Genomic DNA, 10473 nt, shown 5'->3' on the forward strand with positions numbered 1-10473 from the left:
CCTCAATATCTATGACAAGTAGGACAACATGTGGTCCTGGAGGACACAGAGACACACTGAGCACAATCTCCTGTTTAGTGAGCTCAGGAGTGTCTTTGAGGCTGTGATCCTCCCACCATCCTGGAGCCTCAACTACAGTGATCTCTCTGCCTGCTACTTCTCCCTGTCTCTTCACACACTGAGCTGTTTTTCTCTTCAGGTCAAACTCCTCTCTGCCCAGGATGGTGTTTCCTGATGAACTCTTCCCAGATGTACTGTGTCCCAGCAACACAACTCTGAACTCTGACTGCAGAGATGAGTTTGCTGCTGGAAAGAATATATAAATGTATTTCACATTATATGGCCGTGTTATCTTAAGAACTTTGCAGACTTTGAGCAGCAATACAGAGTTTTGGTTCTACTTATAGTAGTAGTGAGCTAACCACCTAAAGTGCACCTACAGTACACCTTGTGAACACCATGTACAGCCCCACTGGCACTGCTAAATGTTGGGGTACAGGTACAGCACATGTGTCATGCACATGATATCAAAGTGAATTTGAAGATAAAACCAAAAATAACAGGCTGATGCAAAAAAAAAAACTAGCCTATCAAGTGTAAAGCAAATGCACAGTATTGTTTCTATTTCACTAACTTTACTATTTTACCAATTTCTTTCATGGCGGGCATAATAATTATTATTATGACATATTTCACTCAATGTTTCATGAGCTAAAGATGAAGATTGTTAAAGACTCACCCTTCAATGACTGGAGGTGTTGTCTTTGTCTCTCCACCTTCATCAGTCTCTCTGTTGCTCTCTCCCTCCTCTCCTTTACTTCCTCCAGTCTCTTTCTGTTCATCTCATAGTGACGGCCTCCGTTTCCAGCAATAACTTCCTCCATCTTCTCCATCAGCTCTGAGATCTGTGTTGTGTCACTTTTATCCTCATTGTTGAGAACATGGTATCTGTTCCCACATTTCTCTACCAGACATCTGAGGTGTTCTTCACTCTCTATGTACTGCTCAATGGATGTGTCTCCCAGCCAGTCTCCACGGGTAAACAGCACCATGGTGTGACTCCAGACTCTGTCACTGAGAAACTCCAGATGTTCATGGATGTTTCTTAAGTCATCCTGCGTGTAAGAATCAGCTACTTGTACAAGTAGTAAGAGAATGTGAGGTCCTGGATGACACTGAGACACACTGAGCACAATCTCCTGTTTAGTGAGCTCATGAGTGTCTTTGAGGTTGTGATACCTATACCATCCTGGAGCCTTTACTACAGTGACCTGTCTGCCTGCTACTTCTCCCTGTCTCTTCACACACTGAGCTGTTCTTCTCTTCAGGTCAAACTCGTCTCTGCCCAGGATGGTGTTTCCTGATGAACTCTTCCCAGATGCTCTGTGTCCCAGCAGCACAACTCTGAACTGTGACAGTGGGGATGAGTTCCCTGTTGAAAAGAATATATAAACATTATTTCACATTATATGACCATATTATCTTAAAGGAATTATCCGGAGTAAAATGCACTTTAGATCAATTTACGGATGATTGAGAGTGCATATGTTGAGTTGACATCAAATCATGTCATTCTGATGTGTTTTGAGAGAGTTTGATTTTACCGTTTTCAGCCAGTCTTTAGCCTGGAAGTGACCCGGGCATGTCCTTTCGGCTTTCGTTGCTACAAAACGCTATTTTTATAGCCTACCTCTTCTATTGTTCCAAACAACTGACTCCATGAAATTCATTCTGGACTCTCTATCCGACCACATAAAGACCTCGGGATACTTCGGTTTGGCTTAAGGGACCCTCTACTCACTACCATGTAAGTGTAATGTTGTTTGGAACTGTAGAAGAGGTATAAAAATAGCGTTTTGTAGCGGCCAGGTTCACTTCCAGGCTAACGAGTTTTGGCCAAAAACGGTAAAATCGAACTTTCTCAAAACACATCCGAATGACATGATTTGATGTCAACTCAACATAGGCTATGCACTCCCAATCATCTGTAAATTGGTCTAAAGTGCATTTTACTCCGGATAATTCCTTTAAGAACGTCGTGGACTTCAAGCAGCAGTAGGCTAAGGGGTTTTGGTGTAAATCTAGTGAACTAATCACCTAAAGTGCATGTACACCTTGTAAACACCACTTATAGCACCACTGGCACAGATAAATGTTGGTGCATCTTTGGCGATACAGCTGACAATGGCCTGATGTGTAAACTTTTCTTTCATTTTCACAGGGACTTACGCCCCGGAACACAGAACTAGGGCTGTAGTCAAGACCACCTTTGTCGAGTCCAAGACAAGTCCAAGACCAGGACCGGTCGAGACCAAGTCAAGACCGAGTCCAAAGAGGTTCAAGTCCAAGACAGACCGAGTCCAAAAGACTCGAGTCCGAGTCAAGACCGAGTCCAGGACAGAAAAAAACAAGTTGCATGCATGACAGTATAAAGACAATAATTTTGGGTTATTATTAATTTTGCTGATCTAAATACCCACCCAGGATTTGTAAGTATAACCATTCCCCTTAATATCACATACTTCCCTTGAATATTATAACATAATAAAGATGCCTGGACTCGGTCAAGACCAAGAACCATATTTGGCAAGACCGGTGGCCGAGACCGAGACAAGTCCAAGTCAGATACCAGCCGAGTCCGAGACAAGTCCGAGACCATTAAAAAACGGACTCGAGTCCGGACTCGAGTCCGAGTCCGGACTCGAGTACTACAGCCCTGCACAGAACTATAGTGCACATCCTGGATGGTTAGTGGGAACGGCACATGTGAGGCACATGATATCATGAATTTGAAGATAAAATGAAAAATAACAGGCAAATAAAAACTAGCCTCAAGTGTAAAGCAAATGCAGTCTTGCTTCACTATTTTACAAATTTTTTTCATGGCCATTAGAATTGATATTATGACATATTTGATTATATGTTTTATACATTAGAGATGAAGATTGTTAAATAAAATGTTTATTTTGCTATGAAAAAGCTCAGTTTTTTTAGTAGGAAAACACATAAAATACAATACAACTCACCCTTCAGTGACTGGAGGTGCTGTCTTTGCTTCTCCACCTTCATCAGTCTCTCTGTTGCTCTCTGTTCTTCATTCCTCCTCCTCTCCTTCACTTTCTCCAGTCTCTGTCTGTCCATCTCATAGAGACAGTTTGTGTTTCCTGCTACCATCTCTTCTACCTTCTCCAGCAGCTCTGTGACCTGATCACCTGTCCTATTCTTATTGCTGATGACATGATATCTGTTCCCACATTTCTCTACTAGACACTGTAGGGCTTCTTCACTCTCTATGTGCTGCTCAATGGTTGTGTTCCCCAGCCAATCTCCACTGGTAAACAACACCATGGTGTGACTCCAGACAACACCACCGAGCAACTCCAGGTGTTCCTGAATATTCACTCTTTTTTTATTTGTGAAAGATTCATCAATATCTATGACAAGTAGGACAGCATGTGGTCCTGGAGGACACAGAGACACACTGAGCACAATCTCCTGTTTAGTGAGCTCAGGAGTGTCTTTGAGGTTGTGATACCTATACCATCCTGGAGCCTTGACTACAGTGACCTGTCTGCCTGCTACTTCTCCCTGTCTCTTCACACACTGAGCTGTTCTTCTGTTCAGGTCAAACTCCTCTCTGCCCAGGATGGTGTTTCCTGATGAACTCTTCCCAGATCCTCTGTATCCCAGCAGCACAACTCTGAACTCTGACAGTGGGGATGAGTTCCCTGCAGGAAAGAATATATAAATAAATTCACATCATATGGCCATCTATCTTAAGAACTTTGTAGATTTTAAGCAGCAGTAAGGAGTTTTGTTTTAAATCTAGTGAACTAACCACCTAAAGTGCATGTACACCTTGTAAACACCACTTATAGCACCACTGGCACTGCTAAATGTTGGTGCATCTTTGGCGATACAGCTGGCAATGACCTGATATGTGAACTTTTCATTCATTTTCAAGGAGACTTACGCCCCGGAACACAGAATTATTGCACTTCCTGGATGGTTAGTGGGAACAGCACATGTGTTTACATGTGATGCACATGATATCAACATAATTTGAAGATAAGACCAAAAGTAGCAGGCAGATCAAAACTAGCCTACCAAGTGTAAAGCAAATGCACAGTGTTGCTTCAATATTATGATATTTGATTCATAAGCTAGAGAAGAATATTGTTAAATGTTTCTTATCGCTATGAAAAAGCTCAGTTGTAGTATAAAACACAGAAAATACAATACAACTCACGCTTCAGTGACTGGAGGTGTTGTCTTTGCTTCTCCATCTTCATCAGTCTCTCTGTTGCTCTCTGTTCTTCATTCCTCCTCCTCTCCTTCACTTCCTCCAGTCTCTGTCTGTCCATCTGAAAGGGACAGTTTTTGTTTCCTGCTACCATCTCTTCTACCTTCTCAAGCAGCTCTGAGACCTGATCGCCTGTCCTATTCTTATTGCTGATGACATGATATCTGTTCCCACATTTCTCTACTAGACACTGTAGGGCTTCTTCACTCTCTATGTGCTGCTCAATGGTTGTGTTCCCCAGCCAATCTCCACTGGTAAACAACACCATGGTGTGACTCCAGACAACACTACCGAGCAACTCCAGGTGTTCCTGAATATTCATTCTTTTTTCAATTGTGAAAGAATCATCAATATCTATGACAAGTAGGACAACATGTGGTCCTGGAGGACACAGAGACACACTGAGCACAATCTTCTCTTTAGTGAGCTCAGGAGTGTCTTTGAGGTTGTGATACCTATACCATCCTGGAGCCTTGACTACAGTGACCTGTCTGCCTGCTACTTCTCCCTGTCTCTTCACACACTGAGCTGTTCTTCTCTTCAGGTCAAACTCCTCTCTGCCCAGGATGGTGTTTCCAGATGAATTCTTCCCAGATGTACTGTGTCCCAGCAGCACAACTCTGAACTGTGATAAGGGAGTCGATTCTTCTGGAATGCACAATAATAAATCAGATTAGATAAGATTTAACTACATTGGTCTATAAATATTTATCTGCATTCTTTGTACATTCTCCTTTCCACATTTTCTGAACTGGGAATTTCTAGGAAAGCTCTTGACTGGTTTGAATCTTACCTTAAAGGGTAAGATTCAGCGTGTCTTGGCAGAGACAGGTACAGTATCAATGTCTCTACTTGGCCCTTGACTGTTACGGTTTAATCTGTGTATTACTACCTCCCCTGCTTCTCTGTCTTTTGTCGGTTTGTCTCTCTGTTCATTCTGTCTGTGAGTAAGTTTGTGAATTTGTGAAGTTTGCAATTTGTCAATAAAGTGTGTTTTCAACACTTCTGCTCGAAGAGTCTTGCACTTGGGTCATGTCCTTCTAAGACGTTACAATTTCATTGTGTGACATTAGCCATATTTTTTTTTTCAAGCTTTTAAACTCAATTTTTGCACTATTCAATATAATATGTTTACTTTTTTTTTCTTCCAAAGCAGAAAAAGCAGATAACAAGCCAACTCACGTTTCAGTGACTGAAGGTGTTGTCTTTTCTTTTCCACAGTCATCATTCTCTCTTTTGCCCTCTCATCCTCTTTCCTCATCCTTTCTTGTATTTCCTCCAGTCTCTTGCTGTCCATCTGATAGTGGCAGCTGCTGTTACCTGCAACCATTTCCTCAATCTTCTCTAGGAGATCTGTGATTTGACTGATATCAGTCCTATTTTCATTTTTAACAACATGATATCTGTTGCAACATTTCTCAACTAGCCAACGAAGGCTCTCTCTTTCACTCTCAATGTACTGCTCTATGGTTGTGTCTCCCAGCCAGTCTCCATGGGTGAACAGCACAATGGTGTGACTCCAGACTTTCTCACTAAGAAGGTCCAAATGTTGCTGGGCTGATATTCTCTGGTCTTCAGTAAATGATCTGTCTGCTCGTATGACCAGCAGAAACACATGGGGGCCCTGGTCACACAAACCTGGACTAAGCTGAATAGCTCTTTTAGTCATTTCAGTACTATTCTCAACCTTATAATAACTCCACCATCCTGGAGCCTCCACCACAGTGACCTGTCTGCCTGCTACTTCTCCCTGTCTCTTCACACAAACAGCAGATCTCTGTCCAGGCTGGAACTCCTCTCTGCCCAGGATGGTGTTTCCTGATGAACTCTTCCCAGCATCTTTAAATCCCAGAAGCACAATTCTGAGTTCTGGAAGCAGTGCACCTCCTGCTGGAGTATATGGAGAATTTCAGCAGATTACGGTGTGTGTGTGTGTGTGTGTGTGTGTGTGTGTGTGTGTGTGTGTGTGTGTGTGTGTGTGTGTGTGTGTGTGTTTGTATAAATGTGTAAACACAACCTGCAGGTCACAGTACCATGAGGTCTTCCTAATATAATTGTTGTCTGGACTTAAATAAATGAACTGAACAAATTGACGTTCATCTTCCTAATATGATTGGATTGTATTTCCATCTGATTTACACCTTTGTATCTATAGAATGTGTAGATTCATGGGGGTAACACTTATGATATGGAAGATACTGGATAGCATCTCTGCCTAATGCTGTCTGAACTAACTAACTAACTAAGGTGAGATGTGAAAAGTTTCCCTTTATGACATTTCTTTAGCTTCAATGTATACTTCTGGAGGTCCCTTTACTAAACTCTTTAGTGAAACTTATACTACTTCAGTAAAGTATACCTTACCTTACTTGAGTAGCTTTATTTAGAAAACACAACATAAACTTGAGTGAAACTTGAAGTCGCAAATAAATGTAAGACTGGAATAACTGGTCATTAACAATCTGATCATCAAGTTCTGAGGCACAGACTCATTTACATTAGTATTTATTCACTTAATTGTGAAATTGAACTCTTCTGGCTCCTTAAACATGCTACCAATATATTTATTCCATAATTTAACTTACCCCATCGTTGTACTGTCTTTATCTTCTCCTCTGCTCTCCTCTCTTCTTCTGCCCTCCTCTCTTCAACCTTCTGTAATATTTCTCTGTTTATTTCATAGTGACGTTCATTGTTTCCTGACACCATCTTTTCTATCTTCTCCAGCAGCTCTGAGATTTGCATATCATGCTTGCTCTTGATGTTGAGGACATGATATCTGTTACCGCAATTCCTTACAAGTGACTTTAGCATTTTCCCTTTAACCTCAAAGTGTTTTTTTTCTGCAGGAGTCTCCTGAATGAACAGAACCAGAGAGTGTTTCCAGGCTCCATGGCCCAGAAGGTTCAGGTGGTTTGATGTGGCATCCCGCTCTGCCTCTGTGAAGGTCATGTTCTCATGGATGACCAGCAGAAAGGCATGAGGTCCTGGAGGACACAGAGTCACACTGAGAACAATCTCCTGTTTCAGGAGGTTAGGAGAATCTTCATTCAAATCATCCCTATAACCCTCCCATCCTGGAGTGTCCACCACAGTGAGCTGTCTCCCTGCTACCTCTCCCTGTCTCTTCACACACTGCAGTGTTCTCACATCAGGGTCAAACTCCTCTCTGCCCAGGATGGTGTTTCCTGCTGAACTCTTCCCAGCTTCTCTGTTCCCCAGCAGCACAATCCTCACGTCTGAGATCACCAGACGACACAGAGAGACAACACACACTGTCAAGCTTTCCGAAAACACTTGAGCTCTCTTCAGACACATTTTAATTCACTGCCATATCAACTATTCATGACACAGGAAAATAATTTACAGGAAATATTTATACACACTTTCCATTAGGGTATCAGAGTGATGGACTCATTCCATTACGGTATCAGAGGGTATCAGAGTGATGGACTCACCAGTAGATGATCCTCCTGCAGCCATCTCTGCAGTTTTACTCAGATGTCATGACCGTATCCACACTGAAAGAGCACAACATGGCAGTATAATGGTGTGTTATATGGGAACCGTTTGTCACAACAAGCATTTAAAATCGAGGCCAAATTCAAAAGCTGCAGACAGTTTGCACTAAAGATTTTACACTTATTAATTTAGCAGACTTACAAATATGAGAGATTCAAGCTACAGTGTAGAGGAGACCTTTGGTTGGAGGAGGGAAGAGTGTATGTTGGGTGTGGAGGATTTTCAAGAGCTTTTCAAAGAAAAGACACTCCTACTCTGGTGACACTTGGCAGGTTATTCCAACTAAGAGGGACTACAAATGAAAATAGCCTGGATTGCCGTGTGTGTAATGATGGCAATGGCAAATGTCAATGTCTCCTTGGAGGAGAGCTGCGGCCGAGGCTCATTCAGCCCTGAGCCATTCAGGCTCAACATAGTTTGACTGATTATACCAAAGATCATAGAGCGTTCCGCTCTAGAATCTTTGATTATACCACCACTCCAGTAGAGGCACTAATGTACGACAAGACGAAAGAGTAGCAGTTACACTTGAGCAAAGCTAATCTAGTCAGTGCTGCACTGTGTGTGAAAACGGATGACGTAACACAAGCATCTTATGAGACCATTTCAGTCGGTGTCTTTAAAGCAGACATGTAAGAGAGGCAATCTGAGATTGTGGCATCATCAGGTGGTAAAGGCATGCATGCATGCATTAATTAATTCATTAATTCATTCATTCATTCATTCAACCTTTAATTATCATGCAATAAGTAAAATGAAGATAACTCAAGATAAGTCATACCACCTATCCCCTGACATCCTCTAACTCATACAGACTGGGTCTGGCCATGAGAAACTAAAAGGTGCTTTCTACTTATGGACACTGCTGCCACAAGAACAGGAAATGTAGTCATGCCAACCAAACCACAGTCCCCCATCTCCTGTGCACTTACATCAACATTGCATGTCTGCAGTTTAGTGGATGAAAGTAACCAACACCATTAACAACTCTTGAATTGACGATGACAACGACTTCTGACAAGCTAAGAATCCCAATTTGTTGTTCAATTTAACATATATGAAGAGTATGTTTCCAAAACGCTATAGCCACCATTTTAATGAATTTTCATAAATATATATTTTTTAAAATTTTGTTTTCCAAGTAATTTCAGTGGAATTGCATTGGGTTATGTTTACTTGATTTATCTTTACTCAATCAAAGCAAGTCAACTGCATTTTTATTGATTTGACCTGAGATACACAATTGAACAACATTAATTCTGAATGTTTTTACAAAATGGATGTATAGCGTTTTGGAAAAGAGCTCTTCATGTATACAAAAAAAAATGCATTATGATTCATGCTTCCACATTATGTGTAGGCTAATTGTATCATTTTAGATGTTGTATTATGCCTTCATTGCACATCTGCGCAGAGCGCACAAGAAAGCAGACGCAGTTCCAGACACTTCACTTCAGATTAGAGATGAGATTAGCATATTCTACGCCCACTTTGACACAAATGCAGCAGATAATGGTGCATGACGTGTTTGTGTGCCGTATTTGAGTGTTTTGGGCGTGTCCAGCTTTTTATCACTTCAAACATAATTGCCAAACTTAGATTTTTCGAATGTGTCGAATATCCAACATCCAACAAAACCAACTTTATCACGCTTGCTCGCTTTAATGACCTCACCCCTAGAATTTGCGACATGAAGGTGCGTTATACGTCTAAAAGAGAAACATTTGTGATCTCGAGGCACATGACATCCAGTTGAACCTCGTTAATTTTGACAGCTAGAAGTGTCATCAAGGAATGCGAGAAACTAGAGCGATTAAAGCGCAACATACTGCCATTTCCGCAGAGAGAACGCATCATAGCATACTATAAATACATTCATTACAAACCATACGACACTGAAATTTGCCCATTGAAAATAATAGTCAATAATAAGTCAAAAATGTCTCTGAACTGAAAAAGTGGCTACTAGGCCTACTTCAGGCAACTCCTGTATTGAGCCAAGGACAATTATATCAATAAAAACCCTTTATTAAGGCTGGGGCAAAGTATAAAAATCGCCAATATAATTCATGAATGTTGCGTTTACCAAAGAGAAAGTAATCATCTCCTATGATTAGCCATCAAATGTGTCAATATAATAGCCTGCATTACAGCAAATACAGTAGGCTACACATGTACAGGAAAGTGTTATGTCCGAGATATTCCATGAACTCATCTCTTTAACTTTCTAATCCACCGCCGATTTACTGCTGCTATGCTGCTATGCCGCCTGAAAAACTTGTGTACACGAGTTGAGACTAGACGTGAGATTTGAGCGTAGCCACCGATCAGTGTAGGCCTGCAGTGTAGGCCTACAGAGAAGCTATAACAAGACCAAAAAATTGCAAAGTGCCTGACTTCGTGTTAGATCTGGCTGAATCGTAGGCCTACAATACAAGCATTCCTTATATGCACATTGCATCCCATCAGCATAGGCCTGTATTCATCTTACAATACAAACATTCCTTATATTCACATTGCATCCCATCAGCATACAGTAGGCCTGTATCAACAGATCTTATGCATATTATATTACATCACTCTATATGCAAACAGACCATGCTATAAGTTAAATGAAGAGAACTCAAAGCCATATCACCTACCATTTC

At 41.3% G+C, this 10473-nt stretch overlaps 1 protein-coding gene across 1 annotated transcript; it reads right to left on the bottom strand.

Moving 5' to 3' along the window:
- Positions 1-2: 2 nt before the first annotated feature.
- Positions 3-7821, bottom strand: LOC134076704 (GTPase IMAP family member 8-like). The gene is made up of 8 exons (XM_062531891.1): positions 7762-7821; positions 7090-7542; positions 5486-6190; positions 4250-4951; positions 3027-3728; positions 740-1432; positions 192-306; positions 3-36 (listed from the first exon to the last, which is right to left on the bottom strand). Exons 1-8 carry the CDS (start codon positions 7784-7786, stop codon positions 3-5), a joined length of 3429 nt encoding a protein of 1142 aa, XP_062387875.1. The 5' UTR covers positions 7787-7821.
- Positions 7822-10473: the final 2652 nt, after the last annotated feature.

Source organism: Sardina pilchardus, chromosome 1, assembly GCF_963854185.1.
Source record: "Sardina pilchardus chromosome 1, fSarPil1.1, whole genome shotgun sequence".
Classification (NCBI taxonomy): domain Eukaryota; kingdom Metazoa; phylum Chordata; class Actinopteri; order Clupeiformes; family Clupeidae; genus Sardina; species Sardina pilchardus.

What these genes read in the sequence shown, in the direction of transcription:
- LOC134076704 (XM_062531891.1), bottom strand. Translation starts at nt 7,786, where the DNA reads ATGGCTGCAGGAGGATCATCTACTG. An exon ending in ACACCTCCAGTCACTGAAGC is followed by an intron (nt 3,729 to 4,249) that starts GTGAGTTGTATT and finishes TCTTTCCTGCAG; the next exon opens with GGAACTCATCCCCACTGTCA. An exon ending in GAGGAGTTTGACCTGAAGAG is followed by an intron (nt 37 to 191) that starts AAAAACAGCTCA and finishes TGTGTCCTCCAG; the next exon opens with GACCACATGTTGTCCTACTT.